General features: G+C 34.8%; 2 protein-coding genes across 2 annotated transcripts; one reads left to right on the top strand and one right to left on the bottom strand.

Moving 5' to 3' along the window:
• Positions 1 to 1,308: 1,308 nt before the first annotated feature.
• Positions 1,309 to 15,323, top strand: LOC136813011 (uncharacterized). The gene is made up of 6 exons (XM_067069519.1): positions 1,309 to 1,410; positions 11,086 to 11,989; positions 12,377 to 12,698; positions 12,869 to 13,088; positions 13,481 to 13,670; positions 14,399 to 15,323. Exons 1-6 carry the CDS (start codon positions 1,372 to 1,374, stop codon positions 14,581 to 14,583), a joined length of 1,860 nt encoding a protein of 619 aa, XP_066925620.1. The 5' UTR covers positions 1,309 to 1,371; the 3' UTR covers positions 14,584 to 15,323.
• A 1,527-nt stretch (positions 15,324 to 16,850) lies between these two features.
• On the bottom strand, positions 16,851 to 22,267 carry LOC136813016 (galactose-3-O-sulfotransferase 2-like). Its single transcript, XM_067069525.1, has 5 exons — positions 22,160 to 22,267; positions 20,779 to 20,836; positions 20,248 to 20,418; positions 19,526 to 19,750; positions 16,851 to 19,139 (listed from the first exon to the last, which is right to left on the bottom strand). The coding sequence occupies exons 1-5, from the start codon at positions 22,233 to 22,235 to the stop codon at positions 18,272 to 18,274; spliced, it is 1,398 nt and encodes a 465-aa protein (XP_066925626.1). The 5' UTR covers positions 22,236 to 22,267; the 3' UTR covers positions 16,851 to 18,271.
• Between the last annotated feature and the right edge of the window lie 847 nt (positions 22,268 to 23,114).

A 23,114-nucleotide genomic window follows, 5' to 3' on the forward strand; every position in this document is an offset into this window, starting at 1 on the left:
CACGGTCAGAGGATTGAGCCGAGAACGCCCCCCGAGCTCCTGCTGCGCGGGTGTGCGCGGGTGAAAAACTTCAATCTGTCAATCATTTTCTCAAGCGAAGAGTACGCGAAGCGATTCTAGCTTTATGATAGTGCCGCAGATCATCAATGGATAGTATTCAATTATCATTATCCCTTTATTTTCATTCCTAGAACTTTTGCAAAAAAAAGGAAAAATAGAAAAGTTGTATTTTTTACTGCTCTATTCGCATACTGAATTTTAAAGATCTTCTATGTGGCGTTTTTTTTGCAAAATTCAAAAAACGGATTTTTGTTACTGCCTTTGCGGGATTTTGGATTAAGTGCTTGAGTGCAGCATAGGGTACAAAGTCCAAATATACGTTTCCCGTAATTTTTGTATGAAGAGTTAGGTCTACACTGCTGGAACGCTAAGATCACCTAAGATCACAGGCTTCCTTTTAGTAAAAACTGAAACACTTTAGCATACATAGAAAAATGTTAGAAGGGTTCAAAAATCACAGAAAAATGAAACATTTGGTTTGACGTCAACAAAAAAGTTGTGTGACTTCTGAAGTCAAAATGGGATTGCAGTCAGCAAAATTTATTTTCTCCTCTGGTGTTCATAGGGAACTTGAATACAGTCTAGGATACACAGAGACATGGTTGAATATCATGGATATAAGGATGGCTGGCAGCAGATTGAAAACTTAAGGGGATGGATGCACGCATGATATTGGGACTTCTTCAGGTCTGGATAAAAATTATTCAATAAAAACAAAAAAAACTAATGCTTACTCAGTGTCAAACATGAAGTTCAACTTTACTTTAATTGTTTTAACCACTCGAAAATTCTTCGACTATAATTTTATCAACTTCTTTGTTGTTGTTGCTTTATAACTTGCTTTAAAAATCAAAAATGCCTCGCTCCAGTCACAACTGGTGCAAAAAAGTTTGTTGATCTTTTTGTTGTTGTTGTTTTTGATTGATGGTTTGCTTATATGAATGTTTAAAAACATGACCGGAATAAGGTAACATATGCACTTGTCATTGGCTAAGATTCGCTCGAAAGATAAACTATTTTGGTCCTGTTTATTAGCGAAAACGTGATCGAGCTTGAGCTAAAACTTCAAATCAGCAACCATACCAAAATAAGTAAGTCATACTTTTTCAGTATTCCTAAAGTTTTTAGTATAGTTGCCAATTCAAACAGGGGGAACAAAAAATTTAAAAGCCAAAAAATCTCGTTTGGACAACTCAGCATTGAAAGCTATACTCTTAAACAACTCGTCCTTTTAAATCCAAAAACAGCCTGTGTCGGACATATTTTTGACCTTTTTCAAAATGTAATTTCTAGGAACTTTAAATTTGGTTTATGGTGAATTTGATTGATTGGTACTTAATCCTTTCATTGGTAAGTCTCAGACTCAGACCCCCATTTAGCGCTTTATTTTCTTACCAAACATAGAATTCCAGATAGAGGGGGGTGCCCAGTGCACAAACGGCAAACTTATTTTTCTCTTTTCTCACTTACTTTTGGTTTTTACTTAAATCCTTTTTGACCATCTCGTAAACAAGCTTGAGGTCCTTCTTCCTTCCTTCTTTCACTTTATTTAAGCCTTCTTCTTGGAATAATAAGTCGTTAAAGCGAGCGCTATTTGGACCCATGCCATGTACGAGTCCGCGAACGAGGAACCAGTGTTTTATTTGAGGGCTATGCATATTAGCCTCCACTGATGCAAGTTACCCAATCTCACGGTACTGGTGATATGTTTCTATTGATTTTGAAATAATGAGCTAACATGTTTCAATATGAAATTTAGCGTGATGGAAAATAACAGGTTTTTAAAAGAGGAAAGTCATTTTCAGAACTCTTCTTGCTGCGCAAATTTTCTTGTAAAAAACATTTTTTCTCGCGATCAGCCATGTTTACAACCAGACATCCGCGCTCGATAGGATCAATCATCGGAACGGCTCGATGACGGATCGATATGTGATCGATGGATTACTTAACGATCCGGATGGGAGATCGATGGAAGATTCCGCCATTAAAAAGTCTTGAGTATCGATCCTTCATTGATCCATTATCAAGCTAGTATTTCAATTGAGTATACCGATTCGTCATCGATCGTTAATCAATTCGTCATCGATCGTTAATCGATTTGTTATCGATCGTAAATCGAGTATGAGTCTATAGGGTTGATAAGATCGATAAAAGATTGATGATAGATCAATAAATAATCGATAACTAATCATAAGCTTAAAAAAATCTTGAGTATCGATCCTCTATCGATCTCCTATCCGGATCGTTAAGTAATCCATCGATCACATATCGATCCGTCATCAAGCCGTTCCGATGATCGATCCTATCGAGCGCAGACGTCTGGTTACAAAAATCTCGAATTTCGTGATTTTTTTACTTGGCCTCGTTCAAAATCGGTTTGGTGTTGTTCTAGTGCTCCATTTATTTTAATTTTTGGAGAGATTGCAAGGGATAGTTTGAGGCGACATTTGGCGAGTTCCTGTACGCAGCCACAATAAAAAAAATAATAACATCACTCATTAAAACAGGCTTCGGCATAAGAAAAAAGAAGGCGTGTGATCATCGCACGCCTACATAGTAATTTTTAGTAATTTAGGCGTGCGAATCATGGCACGCCTCATTTTCTTTAGACGTGCGATCGCGTGCGATCGCGTGCGATCGTTTTTTTCTTTTCTTTTATGAACATCATTAACAATGATGAGGCACAAACTTTTGAACAATTCCTACGAATGATCTTTCTTTTATCTACATAAAAACTAGACAACAGGAAAGAAGAAAGTGTATATTCAATCTTCATATTTGAAAAACAAAAACAGAAACCAAAAGAGCACTGAATAATCAAGAAGGAGAATACTTTACTTTAGGAAAACAAATGAGAAGAAGAATCATGCAGCAAAAGTAACTTTTAAGAAGAGCTAGTTTATTGTCATAAACCAACCACCTCATAAACATAGCATGCGAGAGGGAAGGAAAAAGATTTGAGAGAGGAAAAATCATACAGCAAAAGTGATTTTTTTAAAAGGTTTTACAGAGACGAAAAATCGTGCAGCAAAAGTTATTTTTGAGAAAGGCTTGTTTATTGAAGACCAAAGCATAGTATGAGAGAAAGAGGAGAGAGAAGATGTGTATCCATTAGAGTAACTTTTTTATAAGAAATTTTGTATACATATAGCAGTTTGAAAGAGTAAAGGAAAGTTTATCTTTCATCTATTTGGTTCTTATGATTAAAGCAGAAAATGATATTTGATCTTCTTTCAACAAGCAGAAAAAATATTTCTAGAATAATTTTTGCATGTGCGATTGATCGCACGCCTCGCTGGGTTTTCATGATTTATGGCGTGTGATAAATTGCACGCCTAAAAGGCTTTTAGGCGTGTGCGGAGGCGTGCGCGTGCGATCGCACGCCTAATATGCCGAAGCCTGTTAAAAAATGGTGTTTTGTACTTTTTTCCAGACGTAATTAATCGAACCAATCGAACGGTATTTTTAATCGAACTTTGTCGAACTTAATCAAACTTTGTTGGCCGATTAATGTTTGACTAAGTTCGGTTGTCGAACTTTAATCGAATACTCACAAATTTCTCAAAATACAAAGTTCGATTAGTTCGATTACTGAAATCAAACTTTTTTTAAAGAGACCTCGACAGTTCGATTAGTTCAATTACATTAATCGAACTAATCGAAATTAAACGAACTTTGTCAAGTTTAATCAAACAAAAATTTGAGAAAACCCGAGCAACTGAAGGCGGCTCCACTTGCGCGTAATTCGATCGCACTTTTTGCCAGCCTCTTTGACGAAACTTTGAGGAACTTTGAAGCACCCCCGCTGGTGCAGGTGTGTACCCTCACATCCCCCCTGACCAGTGGGCACCGATCAAACTCCCCGGCTGGGACCTCCAGGGGCCGTCCACGGTGGTACCCAAAGGAGGTCATTTTGACCAATTTTTGCCAATTTTCAAGCCTTTCCAAGCCTTTTAAAGGCTTCAGAGCACTGATGGAGGGTGCAGACTTTGAAGGAGAGCAAGGCAGAGGGTATCCAAAGGGCTGTGGGGGCTGTAGAGGCCTTAATTGGTCTCACTGGCGATTTTTCCTGGTGAGAAAGGGATGTAGCAGCATCAATTTAGGAGGTCATTTTTGGCAATTTTTGCCGGCTTTTGACAACACTTTGAGGAACTTTGAAGGACCCCCAACGGTGCAGACGTGTACCCTCACATCCCCCTGACAAGTGGGCACCAATCGGACCCCCAGGACCTTGGCCGGGACCCCCAGGGTCCCAAAGGAGGTCATTTTTTGTTGTCAAACTTTTTCGAATGGAGTTTTTTGTCGAATTTGTCGAACATTTCTCGTTGTCGAACTTAATATGTTTTGTCAGACTTAATTGAATACTCACAATTTTAGCGACTTTTGAAAAGTTCAATTAAAGAATTTAATCGAACTTTTGTCGTTAGCTTAAGTTTGACAAAGTTCGATTAGTTCAGTAATCGAACTGTTCGATTAATTATGTCTGTTTTGTTTTTTTGCCTAGATGATGTAGCAAACATATTTTCAATTGGCTGAAATTTTTTTTTGCGTCAGAAAGTTTTTTTCAAACTTTCAACGATGATTGTTACAATGAAAATTATCCAGCGCATTTTTTATATTCTTACCTTCTTCATTCTCAATGAAGCACTCAAAGTTTACTGAAGGTAAGCACATAAGATATTGGATATTCTTATAATTAATGATATTCATTGAAACATGCTTCGTTGTGCGCTGCGGTGGAGTGCATGACGTAACTCGCGCGGCAACTAACTCGCCTTCTGTTGGAAGATCATATTGGGCGTTTTGGCAGGTTTTGGCGTTACCACCCTTGAAGCAGCAAGCGCCTTTGTCTTTCCGCAACTCTTTCCACCATTTTAGATGGCCTTAACAATAGATCCATTAAGGGCGCCATAATCTTGGAAGATAATTTGTTTTGGTCTCCGGCTTTGGGAATTAGCAATGTTTTTGGTTGTTTTCAATGGAAAATGGTAAGAAACTTAAGTTTACAAGTATCATTTAGTTTTTGCTGGCTTATAGAATGGCAGGATCCTGGATGGTTTCCCGTTCTGTCTTTGCAATCTCTAACTATACATCCAGTGACTTAATATTTTGCAAATTTCTTTTTGACAAAGATTATTGATGATAAGTATATGTAAGGCGGCCATCGAAAAATTGTTCTGTTCGCGTGGCAACAGTGGCCACTGTCACAAATTTGCAGGAATCTCTAATAGTATGGTCTACAATCAGCACCGAAATATTTGGCACAAAAAAAGGGAATTCCCTCTAAACTCTTAAACCGCAAGTCATTTTTAAGTGCTTTGAAGTACAGTTTGGAAGTAGAGTTTTAACATTAGACTTATTAAAAACTTAGGACCTTAGGATCTCAGGATCTCAGGATCTAAAAGCTCAAAAATGTTCCAATAAGGCTGAGAATATAGGCGGCAATCTAAAATATGTTCTGTTCGCGTCGCCCGACCGACTCACCTTCAAAACATTAATCCCGAGTCGGACAAGTCAGAGAAATGTCCGAAAAAGTTTTTGATAGCTAAGCACTTCTTTGAATCATTGCTACGAGTTTTTGTTTACTTAACCCACATTGAGTCCCATTTGAGTTTTTTCATGTACCCTTATTGAAATTTTCAAGTCAAAATTCGGCGACGCGGTAGGGCCTATACCCCTGAGAGCCGAAAATAAGGTCCGCTTTTAAGGTTCACACATGCGCATGCACATTTAATTTGGCAAATCAAAGATGGCGGCATTCAAAGATGGCGGCAAGAGATTTTGTTGATTGCCGACTTGATTCTTTGGGATTTACTAGATTTAAAAAACCCGACAAAATTAACTACCGACCGTCCTACCGACTCGATTTGAAGATGTTTCATGACGCGAACAGAACATATTTTAGATTGTCGCCATAGCCTGGAAGCCACTTAACCTTCCCAATTCAAAAAATCCAATGAAGCAAAGTGTAAGAACTGATCTGAAACTGCAATTCTCGCCCGACCTTTAAATTCTAAAAAATATTAAAATACCCAAAATTGCCTAAAATAAATACTCCAGGAAAATCAAAATCATTTGGGTTTAAGATTTGGGTATATCTGCCATTATGGAATTGAAATATGTGCTAAAACTGGCTAAATTGCAACATTTCAAGCAAAAATCCCATTTTGACTTAACTAACAACTGCTCTAAAAATGGCAATAGACATGAACCTAAAATCTTTTTGCAGTGATAGTCTTTTGGAAATACTCCAAGGAAATCAAAATAACCTAAACCCAAATGATTTTGATTTTCCTGGAGTATTTCCAGAAGATTATCACTGCAAAAAGATTTTAGGTTCATGTCTATTGCCATTTTTAAGATTTTTCCAGTCAAAAATTGGATTTTTGATTGAAATATTGCAATTTAGCAAGAATTTCAATTCCAAAATGGTGGATATACCCAAATCCCATGCCCAGATGACTTTGATTTTCCTGCAGTATTTCCAGAATACTATCACTGCAAGAAAATTCAGGCCCATGTCTATTGTCATTTTAGAGATTTTTTCAGTCCAAATTTGGATTTTTGCCTGAAAAATGGCTCTTAGCAGGGATTTTATTTCCATAATGGGGAACATAGACGCATCCCAGACCCAAATGATTTTGATTTCCCTGGAGTATCTCCAGAGTACTATCACTGCAAAAAAAATTTCAATCATCATTTAAACTCATCATTTAAAGTTTGTAGAAGCTTGCCTTAAAAAATGCTATATTTTGATAAATCTGATTTTTTTTTGCTAAAAAGCGATTTTTGAAGACGCCATTATGATTTTTTTTTTAAAGTGAAAATCTTGAAATATATTTTGCTTAAAGACTTTACTGAAGAATTCCATCTCTTAAAATTTCAGACGTGTGAATCAATTAGTTTAAAGTTTATGAACTTGCAAAATTGGCCTTAAAAAGCATTTTGCTACCCAAAATCGGCTTAAAACAGCTCGTTTAGGGCTCCAACGGGCACAATTTTCAATCCAATATGATTATTTTGTTGTTTCTTCATAAAATTTTGTACAGCAAGTGAAAAAATAAGATTTGCAATAGTTTTGACATATTTACAGGCCTGAAAAGACCAGAAAATGCCATTTTTTCCAATTTTTGCCTGTAGTGCGAATCAGTACCCCCAGGGGGGTTCAGACAATTTTGGACTTCTGACCTTAAAAATTGCGCAGAATGCATCACAATAGGTTAATTTTTCTTGAGCAAGTTTTGGAAGAGATATGAAGAATAAACCTCAAAAAAGCTTATTTTTTGGTAAAAAAGCCCCCCAGGCAGTTTTTTGGGCTGGAATTCGTCAAAAATGCATAAAATTAAAAAAAAAAATTTTAAATGTCTATCATTATATGGAACAGAAAAAGCACCAGGCGAAGAAGATCTGAAGATACCGACTTTTACCCCCTACCCCTATTCTTACTATCAGCATCGAAGATTTCTAGCCTTCTAATATACGAGAATAAAATAAAATTTAGCTCCACGAAGTAAGTTTGCGTTCAATTTTGGCATCCATTAAATTTTGTTTTGAAAAGATATTTTCTCTAGCCAGAAAATAAAAAGTTCTTTATAAGCACACACAATTTCAGACCCAATTTGTAGACAAAAAGTCGCTGGAGAATTTTGGAGGAAAGTATTAAGCAATAGGGTTCACCTTGAAGAAAATCAGAATCCTTTTCCAGCCGAAACATTGATTAAATAAAGAAGAAAACAAATTCCTTTGATACTGGTGATACATATACATTAGAATTTAGAGAAGCCTTTTGTATTAAACAAAAGAAGCCTACCTTGAATCATGGACTTAAGGCCTCCAAGGAGCTTCAATTATTTTAATTAATTATATTTTATCACATTGACACATATCGCTTCTATTGCGTCTCTATTCCCCTTAGTCCTTCTTTCTTTTGTTTTAGCAATCGTTTTATTCCCTTGATGCATTTCATAATTTTTCTAATTTTTACTGAACTTGTACATAAAGTAATGCTTTTAGAATTTCATTTTACTCTGTCTTGATAATGATTTAGCAAGTGAATCGAAATATCGACCATATTTTACATCATGTGTTATTCTTTTTGATAACTTAAATTTTGAGTTTCTCGAAGATGCACCTATTCGGAATTTGTTTTCTTCTTTACTTGAAGAAAATGTTGATCGAAAAATCTTGTCATTTGATGAAGGATTTCAAAGTTTACAGGCCCTTTTTTAGTCCAAATATTTTCTTACACCAATGTCAGAAACAATGAATCTTGTCTCATCTTATTTCCAACAATTAAGTTAGCCAATAAGATTTCACCTATCAACAAAAGAGCTCATTAAAAATGCACGATATATGAGATTATGAGCATGCATACCTTGTAATTTTTTTAACCCTTTCCGGACGCATGATTTCACGGCTATATGACGCAAACAAAAGTTTGATTTTTGACCGGCTTCACTAAAATTGCAATAGAAAGTGATTGATAAAAGATATCACGATAAGTAATACCTCATTTTTTTCACATGTAATAGGGGTTTTGAAATACCAAGAAAAAAATTTGAAATATGGCTGACACCTTGTCACGTGACCAAAAAATCGTCAGATTTTTTTTCGGAACAGCAAAATTATTGACTTTGAATAAAGAAATAGAGTAAAAGGCATTTGCTTTACGCCTTGAACTTTGAATATGATTTAGAGAATTGAATTAGAGAATTGATTTCATGTCATAAGCGTTCCAAGAATCTGAGTAAAGTGATTTTTGTCCAAAATTTTGAGCAATTTTTCCCTTACAGATTTAGCCTGAGTAAATTTACAACAAACATTGAAAATTTATAATTCTAGTTGTAAACAAGATATCGAAAAGCGGTTTTTTGCAGGTTACGGGAAATTTATCTCAAAATCATTATTCAAAACCATATTATTGTTGTACCCAGTGGCCCGTGCGTCCGGAAAGGGTTAATCGTAGGGCGAGCATGGTTACAATAGCATACTTCTCCTGTTTCTTTATACCTCCATGGTATGCTAAAGGTGTCTTTGGGAGTTAATTTAGAAGTCTTTTTTAATTTAGAATTACCTCTTATCATAGCCTAGAAATCTAAGCTAGTTTGATTCAGTCACTAGTATAAATCTGATGGTAAGTGACTGAATATCTAGCTTAGGGAAAGTAAACTCGGTAGCTTATCAACTAAGAGAATATAAACAAACACTTCGTCTTACAGTTTATGCGCTCCTTTTGTTTTATATAAATAGACATTTTGTTGTAAAGTGTAGCGACGGAGAGTGAAATATATGTGTTCATTTTCTTCAAAAAGTTATGTGTTTTTATAAAAAAGTCAACAAGAGAAAAAAATTGTTTCTTTTAGTGAAAATTTTGTGATTTGAGATAAAAGTATCATATATGATTTTTACAAAGCTCGTCAGAAAAAATAACCTTCCACAATAAAAATTATTTAGGACGTAACTAGATTAGAATACTGTATACAAAACAATGAAAATATTAATCCAGAAAAATCATTAAGTCTTGGATTCCTTTGTAAAACTGTCACTGGAAATAAGCCTTGGGTTTGCCAACATTGCCTGTAGAATCATGCTTTAAAAGTCTCAAAATTTAAAACAACATAAACCAACTGCTGCAAACCACAAACCAATTCCAAACAAAGAGCATGTGTTATATCCATTATAAAATGTCATGACTGAATACACTGAGACTCTGGAATCAAAACAGCATGAGGGTCTATGCAAGTTACTCGCTCCAATATATTGCAGATGTTATATTCAATGTTCAATCAAAAATCTATCCTTTTTATTGATTACAACACTCTGGACCACTCAAGTGGTATAAAATAAGCAACTTTCGATTTAATCTTTACGAATAACATTCTTTTTCTTCAACAGTTCAATCATCCACGAAAACAAGTGAAGCTCTCAGGTCTTGAAAACTTTTTTATTTACTTCAATGTTGTCATCTCTTGTTACGTAAAAGATTTTCAGAATATAATAACTGAAGGAAAATATTTCGATATTTTCTTTCTACTGTACGAGTGCCATCTTCTTTTAGCTGTTTTTTGATGAAATAATTACAGATATCCATCGCTTATGAAAATTTTCGTTTTTTTAACACGTGACCCGTTCTGACCAATCAGATCCTACCAAAAGCTGTGTTCAGATTTTGAACGCGTGCTTTCCCTAAGCACTTAAAATCTTTAAATATAAAAAATCTTTAAAGCGCCGAAAACGCTATATTGCCAAAGCCGTGTGTGAATATGGGCTTAGTTAACCAGGTTACTCTTATCAATCGTACAGGCTCTTTTTTTGCAAGTAATTTTACTGCAGTTTAAGATTTCAGGGATAGAAATGTTTTAATAATCAACAAGTAGATGAAGAGCTGAGAGTAGTTTGTTCTGACAGATCCATTCTTTACACTGCAATCCCTACACAATGGTCCTATAATGGCGACTTTTAATGAGTAGCACCTAGTTAATTGGTCATTAAGAAACAAGGAAACGGTGAATTTGTAGATTTAATGATGTTCTTTCCTTGAAAGAATAAAAATTTGTTCAGGTGCATTTATCATTTTTGAGGGACCCCTGAAAGTTTATGTACTTAATTTGAATGTTAAAAAGATACCTTATAATGATGTAATACTTAGTTTACTAAGATATGAGAATGTCTTAGTATGCTACACAGATAATTGCAACTGAGAAAGAGATGTTCCCTTTCCCTTCTTCACTAAATCCTTTTTCCTCTCACTAAATTTACTCCCCTTACTCCAGGATTTTAATCCACTCTATATCTGATTTTCCTCAAAAATCTACCCAATTTAGGGCTAGGTCCATCTTTTTATTAAATGTTATTCCAAAATTGGGATACTTGGTGTGAGTTGCATACAATTTATTTGATTGTTGTTCGCAAAAAAGAAGTGTAAACTGGCTGGCATTCCACCCTATCTTATGAAATCTGATCTAACAAAATTCAATACAGTTTATAGCATCTTTGAATGTACAAAATCATCTTATTTTTCTTTAGAAACTATACATTATGGGTACTCTTGGAATTCAACTTAACCAGGCAAACTCTCTGACTAAATCACTGGCCAATACCAAAACTAACAAATCTAATTGTGACATTTCAATTTTACAAAAACACATCAATGGCTATTGGTGCTGTAGCTGTTATCATTTTGTAGAAAGTGATGATATATTTGTCAGCAAGAAACATCGTGCATATCTTTACAGAAAATTTGAACAGATTGAGCCGCCAAAGAAGGATTATTTAGCATGTATTTGCAAGGACTGTGTTTATTACCGTTTACAGAAATGTTCCCAGTGTAATGCTGGAAGTCCTCTTTGTATGTTTCCCATTTCCAATTGGTTTGATTCCACAGGCTTGAACCGTAAGTGCATTGATTGCACAGCTGTCTCAGACACCAAGAAGATTCTCGGCTCCTTATCACATCTTTGTGCAAGCCAGTGTATCTTACAATGCAATATGTGTTGTCAATACAAGTATGTGTGCTCTTTCTCTGTATTTTCACAAGCATACGGAGATGATGCTACCAAAATGGTCAAAGAACTTGATATTATAAAAGATCAGAAGTTGTACAAGAGAACTGTTTGCTTTGAATGTCGAATGAATGATGATATAGCCCTCTATAGAATGATGTTACAACAGCGTTACATGTCCAAAATTTCAGATGAGCCCTCCTTAGTCCCTACCTCAAAGACACCAAAAATCACAGCTAGCAAACAAAAACAAGAGGAGTTCTTCAGTGTGTTGTCTTATGCAAATGCTGTCAGCGGCAAACTAGAGAGAGCTGACCGCCACAGAGTAGAAGTAGATGGCTTGTTGAATGAAACTTTATCTACCAAACCTGGCAGCTTTGATAATAATGATAATAATGGACCATCTTTCATTCTTTCGACTATGCAAGGTAAATGTTTTGCAAGATTATCTATTTAAAAAGATATCACTTTTACAGTTACAGAAGTTACCCTTTTCCTGATGGACTTTGCCTCAAATATCCTTTTTTTGGCTGAACTTTTTTTTCAACCTGTTTAGATTTTATTATCGTTAGATTTCTTTTTGTACCCTCTCCTAGTTGTTCTTAGCCTTTTGGGTTGACTTTCCAGCGCAGCTGGATTATTTTATTGATTGTATTTTCTTCAGGGCGGAACCTTTCTAGAAAACAAGTTAGAGTATTTATTATAGCTATTTCTTTTCAGATCTTGTCTTCAGAAATTGTCTTTCATTGGTATGCCATTTGTTACCATCTAATTTGATTGTCCTTAGTTTTAACTATATATCTTTTCATTTTCAGATTACATTTCTAGGTTACTAGTTGATGTGCTACAGGACGAAATTATTTCTCTGCGAACAAAAACTGAACTTGAGCTCAAACTGACAGGACTCCCATTAAATATCTGGGATGAAGTCCTTCAACGAAAAATGCAATTCACCACACACATGTTTTCATTGCAATCCAGCGGCTTGTCAAATTTTGTTGATCCTGAGAGTCGGTGGGCATACACTGCTGTTTATACGCCAGTTCATGCCAGCATGGTTTATGACATCATTCTTCAAGGACAATTTACACCCCTCATAAATTTTCTGGCGACAGCAAACAAATCACAATCTGAAGTGTAAGCATGAAATGTTCTGAACTATCCATTAATAAGAAAGGTTAAGAAAAAAGGTCAATTTTATGAACTAAATATAAAAAAGATTTAATATTATAAGATTTAAAATTTGATTATATTAATCCCAGGTAAAAAATTAAGAATCATAACTTTTATTTCTTTTAAATTTTCAGTCTGGAAGTGAGTTGTTTTGGAGCAGGACCTGGCAGTGAAGTCCTTGGATTGCATCCTTTCCTTCCAAACAACACGCAGTACCACTTGTTTGATAATTGTACCTTCTGGGAACACAATGCTAAATATCTTCTTGGCAAAGGACTTGGAGCTGAATTTGACTTTAATTTTTTTGATGCGCAAAAGAAGTTGAAGAGAGACCAGATTGACATCATAAAGAGAGTAGGTATTATTGGGCAGGTCATGAATTACAATTTCACAGCCTGTAATTAGACATTTCCCTCTGAAAATCTTTGAAATGTTTTTAAACATCATATCCACACAGAGTTGCTGCCATACATCTTTATGATGAGAAAGCTATTTTCACAAAGCTCAAAGTTTCTTAATATCTGTCTGAATTTATCTGTATCAGAGATAGATGGGGCTGTTGCTTGAGATATGATTTGAATTGAAATAGCTTTTTTTGTGATTGTTCTTGAAAAGGTAATCATTGGTATTAGAGTCGTTTGTACAATAAAATGAAATTATATACTATTTGAACTCTATCCTAGTGATAGTCGATAGTATGAACAACCGTTATTACGTATAAAAATTTGTAATTCCTTTCTCTTCAGTCAAAACTACTAACATTCATCAAGTTTGTGTCTGCTATCTTGGACCATGGCTGTGCATCTTCTTGTTTCCATTCCATCTTTGACGCAGCACCATCAGGGTCATGTTTTCTGATTGTGGATAACTCACAACCCCAGTTAAAGAAATATGTTGAAACACTCATCTTTCCTTATGGTGACTACAAACAGAAAGGTACAACACTTTTAAGACTATCGCAAGGTTTGATAAGAATTAGGATGGGACACTATACTCAAAGTTAAATCAATTGTTTTTGCATTTTCAACATAGTTCCCTTAAACGGGTAGTCATTTTTCACAGATACTAATTTTTTGAAATTCAAGGGTATGAAAGTATTGTTTTCTACGGATCTTCGTCCTATTGGGACAAGCCAAAAACTGCAAAATTTGGTCCAGCAAGAATAAGTATGCGATTATATTTTCCTTAAAGGCATATTGTATGAAGTACCCAAGCGTCATCTCTTTTTGACTTACCGATCACTGTGTTGTCAATTGCATGTTGTCGATAATCTAAACCAAACATGTTAAATCCCGGGGGGGGGGTACTTAGGCAAATGGAGGGTACGGTATGTGCCGCCCTTAAGGGTACCTTTTTTGGACTTCCAAAGTCCCGCTAAGGGTCGGAAAAATCAGAAAATCAAATTTCAGTCCCACTAAGGGTCGGAAAAATAGGAAAATTTAACTTTTTACCCCCTGAAAGATCGAAATTTGGTCAAAATTGGTCAAATTTGTCCCGCTAAGGGTCGTAAAATTCCCAAAATTTCCCTTTGTTTTCTCCTTTTTAGTCCCGGTAAGGGTCCAAAGTTCGAAAGTCGGGCGGCACCCCCCCCCCCGTCAGCTCGCAACCCTAGTACCCCTCCCCCCCCCGGGTGTTAAATACATCATCTTTCTTTCTCATAACAGGTTCAGTGAAAGAGAATGACTCATATCGAATGGTGACATCTTACGGTGAGTATCGGTTTGATGTTGCTGATGTTATGGAGAGCCATGCTGATATTTGTCGACTGATGTCCCTTGTCATGGAATGGGTTGAACGACCACCTCTTGTTGACATCAGAGTTTATATCTTTCTCATACAGAAAAAATAGTCTGGATTTACTGCTGTTTTGGCGCTTTGTGTCTCAAAGGCATTGATTGATTTGATTGATAACGTGTGGTGCATTATATAAGGCTTGAGTAAAATTAACCTATTGGTAAAAAAGTATCACTTGAATTTTTCCGCCTGGATTCTTTTGGCCAGGTATATATTTGTTAATAGAAAAAAATAGAAAAAACAATCAGAAAGTTCCAGAAGAAAAAAAGTGAAAAAATATTTAATGCTCTCTGATGCGATGGATGGTGTATGAAAAATAAAAAATGTTTTTAAAGTTAGAAGTTTGTACTTGGAACTATAATTTAGGGTAGGTTTTAATGAATTTGTTTTTCGTTGATTAAAATTGCTAATCTTATTTTTTTGTTCGTACTTTTGTTCATTAATCATATTATTCAAAATCACTTTATTTTTCGTTTTGTTTTTTCTGTGAGATTCTTTATTAGATTCAAACTCTATGTATCTATGTATGGTTTTGTGCATTTGAGGGAGGGTGGAAAATGCTGAAAATTTCTGAAAGAGATAATTATGTTTAATAGTGTTAAGTATTTAATTAATTGCCATTATGTTCCAAATAATACTTTTCTGTTCCCAACTTTATTTAACTTTACTTAGTTGAAGTTTAATTGATGTTTTTATGTTTAGAAGTTTATCTCAATGTTGTGTAATGTGAATTTACAGTATTCTTTTAGATTTGAACATTTCTTTCAGCCTCCAAGTCAATGTTTTTCTATTCAAAGGATGTCTTTTAGATTCCTTAGACTCCTTTAGATTCCTTAGACTCCTTTAGATTCGGAGTAACGTCTATATTGCAACTTTACAGTCAATAGACAGTTATCCTTTTGAGATTTGTCACTTAAAGATTTCCTCCCCAACTGTAGGCCCTGGAAGAACAAAATTGTTTCAACTTTCCGTTCAGATCATCCCTAGGAAGGTGGTAACGTCTATTTTGTCGAAAAGATGTTTTAACTACTGATATCCTATGTGTTACCTCAATTTTCCTTAAGATTTAGAGGTAATTATTATTTTTAAAGATAAAATTTATTTGGATATAATGATATAAACCAGTAAAACAACATAAAAATTATTTATTTTTAACAATTTAATTTGACATTTAAAAAACGGTTTTGATTTTAGCAAAAGTAAATAGCAAGTTCACACAACATATAAGAAAATTATTTTTTCTCATTATATTTTTAATTTTAAGTTTATTTTTTGTTATTTTTTCTTTGTAATAGACGGTTATTTTAATTTTTTTGGGGTATACTCGAATGAGGAAGCATCCCATATAGCCCTAAACCTAGAATATGGTACTTTTCTTGATCAATCAAAATGCTGAGTATATTTTCGAAGGAGAGAAGCTATTAAAATGAAAATGTATCGGTTCTTGATTACCACTTTTTTGTCTCTCCGTTAGACGTTATTAATCGTGAATTTTCTATCAAGGTTGAAGTCACATTTCATTTCGATTTGAAATTCTAAAGTATACCCAGGTCACCACACCTAAACGTTCTGTAAATTATTATATAGTAGTTTAAATAGTTTAAATAGAATTAACAAATGTGCATTATGAAATTAAAAAATCTTGTATTTTTTTTTTCTATATTATCACTGCTCTGTACCCATTATCCTCTGTCGAAGATGTCACTCTGGAAACGATGACTTGTATAAGGGTCCACGAATATTATATTGGATAGGAAAACTCTAATCTAAAGTCTGTTTCATATTATCTGTAGCAGAGACAAAATAGGCTGTAACATAAAATTAAAATTAAATTAAATTCGAATTCGATAGGGGTTTTATACTTATTGAAAAGATAAACAGGAGTGGAATATTATGATAAAGAATAAAAAATTTTAAAAATGTCGGAAAATGAAGAAGAAAATATCAACTTCTTAAATAACTGTGCTTTAATTATCATTTTCACACGAGTGACTCTTTGATCTTAGAACATCATCAATGTGAAAGAACTTTTTGAAAAAAAATATTCCATCGAAAGAATATAGTCCAAAATTTATCACTGATTGACTTTGAAAACCATCATAAAAAAAAAGTAAAAGGGCTTTTCCAAGTCAACAAGGGAAACGTTTCAAGCTGTATTATTTGACTGAATAAATGTTTTTTGATTATTTTTTCGCATTTCTGACGAAGATCATATCAATTATGATCTCCGTTGCAGATTATATTGAGACAGACTTTATGTTTTTATTTACTCTGATAGTCGACAATTAAAAGAACCAAAGAATTATTTTGAAGATTCGCAAAAAAAGTCTTTATACATCTTTCTAAAATAAATATTATACAATCTAAAAGTCAAAATAAGATTGCCTATACCTTGATTAAAAAAATAAAATATTCTGTATACAGTGATAAAAATAAGATTCGTTATAATGATTATATCATTTTTTTTGATAATATTTACTTCATTTTCTCTAGACAATGAATTAAAAAATAAAAACCTGGCCACTACCTGGATACTTCGAGAAAACATGAAAGAAAATCGTTGCAAGGAAAGAAACTTCAACTGATTGGTAACTTGTTATATGCTTCGTCTAATTTTGATGATCAGCACTGCAGTTAAACTGGTAAGAGTATTTTTCTTATTTCTATAGGATTTTCTTTCTCCCATTCAGCATTGGGCTGTTCCATTAAAAAACCATACAGGGGGTAGACGAACCTTTTCAAGTCAAAATTAAGAATTATTCAAAATGTGTAGATACCTGCTGGAAAGTGGTAAAATTTCCAAAAGCACCCTTGGAAAAGTTCTTTTCATACCTTAAAGTGAGGGTGGACGAACTAAAATCAGTCTTTTATCCCCTGGAAATTTTAGAATAACTCTTTACCCCCGGGGGGGGGGTACTTAGGCAAAATGGGTGCCGGGTATGTGCGAGCCATAAGGGTACCTTTTCTCATTCCTCAAAAGTCTCTCAAAGGGGTACAAATTCAAAAGTTAGTCTCTGAAAGGGTCCCAAAATCACAAAAATAAAAAATTTCTCTCTCAAAGGGTCACGATTTCCAAGAATAGGTGAAAATTTGGTGAAAATCAAACCAAAATTTGGAAAAAATGGACCAAAATTTAGGAAAAAGTCTCTCAAAGGGTCCCAAAATCACCAAAATTTTGTCTCTCAAAGGGTCGATTTTCGATTTTCGGCTCGGACATACCCGTCACCTCGCAAACCTAGTACCCCCCCCCCCGGCCCCTTGGAAAAATGAAAAAACACCTCCTGGAAATCTCTCTCGGATTACCCTCTGCAAATGTTCGTCCACCCCCATCCTCCTGTATGGATAATATAAAATGAAATGACGTCAATTACTTCTTCTCAATTCATAATATGAAACTCAACCGGTCCAGTGTTTTGAATAAAATAATTTATTTGTAGTACAGGGTGTCTGGAAAAAAATGAAAAATCTCTTTGAGTAGATAGAGACATTTCGTGTGCTTTTTATTATTGCGTATTTTTACTTTTGTATCTTTTCTGATATGACTTTTTTTTTGGACACCATGTACATTCGACTAAATATGTTTTGATATGTAAATTGAGCCTCCTCGATTACTGGTCCCCCTTGGTGTTCGAGAAAAAGACTGACTCGATTATTAGTTAAATTCAGCGTTCATTTTTTGGTCTTGTGGTTATTTTCCTTTGTAAAAGACATCAGTAGTTCTCTTCCTCGCCAGATACCAACCATTAGAATTCCGGTACCAGGTTTTGCATTCTCGATAGTATTTCTCGTTGCACGCGGCTACTATCGTTCTTTGAACTCTTCTTAAATTCAAGTTCATATTGGTCACGAAACCTCTGTAAATATTCAACTTCTGATAAAAGTATTTTCTCACATAGTGATTGGTATTCTTGTCTAACATTGCCCCCTAATTTATACTGTTTCACTGTTGAAAAGGGGGGTAATGTATCCTCACTTTTAATTTGACAATTCTTAACAAGTTCATTATTTCTCTCGCGAAATTCTCGTAAGTCTTTTGCGAACTTTGCAGACCCGTACTTTTGAATTTTATTCCAAAATGTTTTGTTGAAATGCTTATAAAGTTCCCAGTCTGCAGAATTCCATTTTCGAATTCTGTCAGCGGTTTTAGTGGAAACGTTTTTCCGCTTCGCTCTTACATTGTGCTTCATATAGATAATATCCTCAAATCCCCAACAAAGTTCGTTCATTAAAAGTACTAAACTTTCATCAAAATAATCCATCAATAAAACCATATCAAAAGTCTCGTCTATCTTTTGAATCGCTTTTCCAACACGCGCGTCCGAATCATCACCGCGTGGCCGCTCATGAAAGGTGAAACCAAGATCGTAGAGCATGCTGTTTCGTAGAAGAGGTAAAGCTTCAGGTGTTTCTCTCTTACGCAGTAACCTCTGATAATAATGTTTCGGCGAAGATAAGAAGATATCCATGGCACGATATTTTCGTTGGATGGATAAAAGTTTGTCAAAACCTTCATAGTGAAATAGACTATCAAATTGAGTGACCGGGTTTCGTAAGATTGTGATGAATTTGGTTGGCTTTGAAATCATTTGTTGCATGGATTCTTTGCTGAATCTAAAAATGCAATAAATATTTGGGATGTCAAATAATGCAATTTCATATTGAATGACTTAAATTTGGGTGTCTCAGGTCTTAGCATATCGCTGACCGGTATTGAACTATTTCAGAAAAAAGTTGTACCTCCTATGTTGAGGAGGTCTATTTTGGGAAAGGTGATTCCTTGATTTTTTCACATTTTTCAGGACTCCGTTGGATTTTTTTGCTTCTCATTTTTTGGATCACCCTAGATTTTCAATCTCATTTTACTAACGGAATTGTAAATATCAAGACGGTTAGGACCTTTAAAAATCGAGAATCATTGTTGGTAATATATATTGTGAGACGGGTGTTTCCTGAAAACGCAAAATTATTGGCTAAGTATTTCTTTGCCTATTCAATACCTTGCATGGTTGACTAACATATTAGCCTTTGTCTCTGGTCCAAGCAGTCTTACATCTGCACTAAAGGGTGTGAACTTATTTGGCCAATCAAAACGGTTTTGCTTCCCTGATGGTATTAACATTCTCAAGTTGTTGATGTCAGCATATCTGTTCAAAATATTGGTTAAAGTGCTGCTACCGGTTTTATGCGTCTTCAGAAATATGATGTTTTGTTGTGGAGTGCACCTATAAAAAGTAGAATAATTTTGTTTGAAAATAATTACATTTGATACCAGAGAATTGCCTTCAATGGTTTAGATCGAAATCTGAACTCTACACGACCAAATTATTCCAATACTTTTCACTACTAGGCAACATTTCAAAAAAGTCGTCATTTAGCTTCTAAACGGCAATTCGTTTTGGTTCCTTTCAAGAAAATATTTACAGTACAAAGTTTTTAGTTGTTCAAATCGGTTCAAAGTCTGATATATTGACTCTGGAGAGTAGTTTGGATAATACAAATTGAACTAGACGTTGAACTGAGGCAGTTTTGACCGACAAGCTTTATTCAGACCGTATCCATACGTTACGTCTGGTTTTATTTACCGCATTGAAACGAAATGAGACGATTCTATTGGCTTATTTTTAAACTAACGTCATTTCTAACCAATAGGATAGCTCCATTAGTCGGTTTTCGGACCAATACAAAACCGTAGATTTGAACATGTTTACAGTGTGCTTACGTTTTCTGTGTTACGTAATCATCGAGTGTGGTTTTGAGCAATGACTTATAGCTCTCGTCATCTTCTTGTAAGTTTTCCACCAACTGTTGAAATCTGTCTTGAAAGTCCTTTTCCAATAATTTGATTGAATTGGAAACTGATGTTGCGTTCTCCCTTCGAAACGAATATCGTCTGAAAAACAAAGTTCAAATTGTTACATATTGTATTGCCTCGTGTTACTGGTATTGTATCATATATGGGCTTGATATTTGTGAAGAGTTTTAACTCCAAGTGAATCAGATTAATATTGTGTATGTTAGAATCTCAATGTTATCAGTTTTTCCATTTCAAATTTCAAATTCACCCGAACTAAGAAATGCCGATCTCGACTTATTCGGGCAGGGTAAAAAAACAGGGTGTCGTGGGTCGTGACCCAAACCTGTCGGTACATGACCGGAAAAAATAAGTAATCTCATAATGGTGCCAGTGGCACTTAATGAGTGATTCTTAAACTTTACCAAATAGCTACGCTTTGGAGATTCTCTTACTAACCTTTCTCTGGAGACGATTTCGATTCTCTGCAACTTTATCTTTGGATGAAAATCACCTCCTTAAATCAAAACGTCATTACATGAAATACTAAAGTCTGTCCAGATATAATTGGCAGTGGAAACAAGAATGCTTGTAACTTTTGATAGTCAAATATAATTATGGAAATTTTTTTTGCTTGTTTTAGAGAATCAAAAGCGCTATATTTGAATGTATTTTTGGTTGAAAAATTCGCGATTTTTAGCGGTTAAATTTGCGGTTGTAAAAATTATGCTTTTTTTCTACTCATGCTTGACTTTCATTTTTACACCAGTGGTAAATCAGCTTTAGGTAAAGAAGGTTGTCAAATTTCTAAGCAAACAGAAAATTCCTTCGGAAGATATGGGACCTGAAATACCCCTTGGTAGCACTTTTCTGTGAAATATATCTCCAACATATTACTAAAAACGGGGGTTATGTTTTTATTTTTGAACAGTGCAATTAAAAGTTGGAAAATGTTAAGTGTTGGTGCATTGGTATTATTGGTATCATTGATTATTTCGAAAAGAAGTGAAATCACAGTATAATTGTTTTTATTGAAAAGATAAGCATGAATTTATATTGCCTTTCTTATTTTTAAGTCACTAAAGAACTTTGCTAATTCCCAAAACACTAAATGCAGTTTGGCTATGAGGTCATTAAAGAGATCGTAAAATGTGTTATGATGGAAAAACTGTTTTATCAATATTATCACTACCCCCGTTTTTAGTAATAAGTTGGAGATTTGATATTTCACAGAAAAGTGCTACCAAGGGGTATTTCGGGTCCCATATCTTCCGAAGGACTTTTCTGTTTGCCTTGAAATTTAACAAACTTCTTAACCTAAGGTTGAACTACCACTGGTGTAAAAATGAAAGTTATAGCATGAGTAGAAAAAAAGCTCAATTTTTGCAATCGCAAATTTAACCGCTAAAAATCGCGAATTTTTCAACCATAAATGCATTCAAATATAGCGCTTTTGATTCTCTAAAACAAGCTAAAAAAATTTCGGAATTGTATTTGGCTATTAAAAGTTACAGGCATTCTTGTTTCCACTGCCAATTATATCTGGACAGACTTTAGCAAAAGAGTTGATAATAACGAACAAATAACGAAACGTTACCGACGGTTTGAAAAATCTCAAATCAGAAAAGACAATGACAACATACCCTCTACGGCAATGAATTTTGAAATAAGCCGTAGATATCGGGTTTGTCTACAGACTAGGGTAACTCTTAGACGACTATTTAATACACGATATGCATCTCTTATATCAAAACATATTAAGAGGGGATGCGTGCAGCCTATAGCCGTGACTAGTCATTCTTAGTGGTTTTTTTACGAAGAGTTAGCTCACCTGACTCACCTGAAAAAATGAATGCAGCAACCAAAAATAATGAGACAACACTTAGAATGAAATTTTTGTATTTTATTCTTGACATCTACAAATTAAACGAGAAAATGCTTGTAATCTACAGTGGAGTCTCTTTAGCTCGAATCCCTATAACTCGAACAAATTTCTGTTCCCGGTATGGGTTCGAGTTATGAAGACTCTATATTTCTGAGAATTCTACCCATTTAAAATCCAGCAGTGGTACCAGAAAAATCAAGATGCGAAAATACAGAAATTAGCAGATTCTGGCCATGAATATACTGATATACTGACTTATTGCTTAATTACAATGATGTAATGCTATACAACAAAAAATCATCAAAATGTCATGAAAAATGCTTTTAAAACGTCAAATGTCAATGTTAACATTTGCTCAATCGTTTGATGACAACCAGCTGTCAGGAAAGTTTAAATTTAGTAAGTTCCTCTAGCACTAAAATCTATTCCTAGCCCTGTTGCTGCACATTTGTAAGTCTGCGATTGCAGTGAAAGGTGACCAGAGGTGACCTTTTTTCGATAGCTATCTACCAGAAGTCTGAAGAGGCGCCAATCTTTCTCTTTGGACTTCTCCGCTTACCCTTAACCCTTCGCTTAATTGCTGAGCACCAAGTAGAGAGGCATCAAGTTGTCTTGTACTATGCACGAGATCTTTAGTATGGCCTGGTCGACGATTGAACCCACAACCTTGCGCATTATAGCCGAATGCTCTACCTTTGCACTACGGTCACACATTTGTAGCCAGGATATCCAATCTGTAAAGTACTTTTTTAATTTGAACGTTACTGTTGTTTAATACCTGGTTTTCCAATTTAGAAATGCAATTTGATTTAGGAAGACCAGGCTGTAACCCAGAAAATATCATTAGTTTCTGTAGTGGACGTCAACTCAAATACTGTTACAAATACGATACCGTTGAACCATACAAAAA

Source organism: Clytia hemisphaerica, unplaced genomic scaffold (genome assembly GCF_902728285.1).
Source record: "Clytia hemisphaerica strain Z4C2 unplaced genomic scaffold, Clytia hemisphaerica genome assembly, whole genome shotgun sequence".
NCBI lineage: Eukaryota > Metazoa > Cnidaria > Hydrozoa > Leptothecata > Clytiidae > Clytia > Clytia hemisphaerica.

Coding starts and splice junctions, on each gene's coding strand:
- LOC136813011 (XM_067069519.1), top strand. CDS start 1,372: ATGGTGAATTTGATTGATTGGTACTTAATCCTTTCATTG. Junction 1,411..11,085: donor GGTACTTAATCCTTTCATTG/GTAAGTCTCAGA, acceptor ATTTTTCTTTAG/AAACTATACATTATGGGTAC. Junction 13,671..14,398: donor TGGTGACTACAAACAGAAAG/GTACAACACTTT, acceptor TTCTCATAACAG/GTTCAGTGAAAGAGAATGAC.
- LOC136813016 (XM_067069525.1), bottom strand. CDS start 22,235: ATGTCAAGAATAAAATACAAAAATTTCATTCTAAGTGTTGTCTCATTA. Junction 20,419..20,778: donor GAAATCGTCTCCAGAGAAAG/GTTAGTAAGAGA, acceptor TTTGTTTTTCAG/ACGATATTCGTTTCGAAGGG. Junction 19,140..19,525: donor ATGTTAGTCAACCATGCAAG/GTATTGAATAGG, acceptor TTGCATTTTTAG/ATTCAGCAAAGAATCCATGC.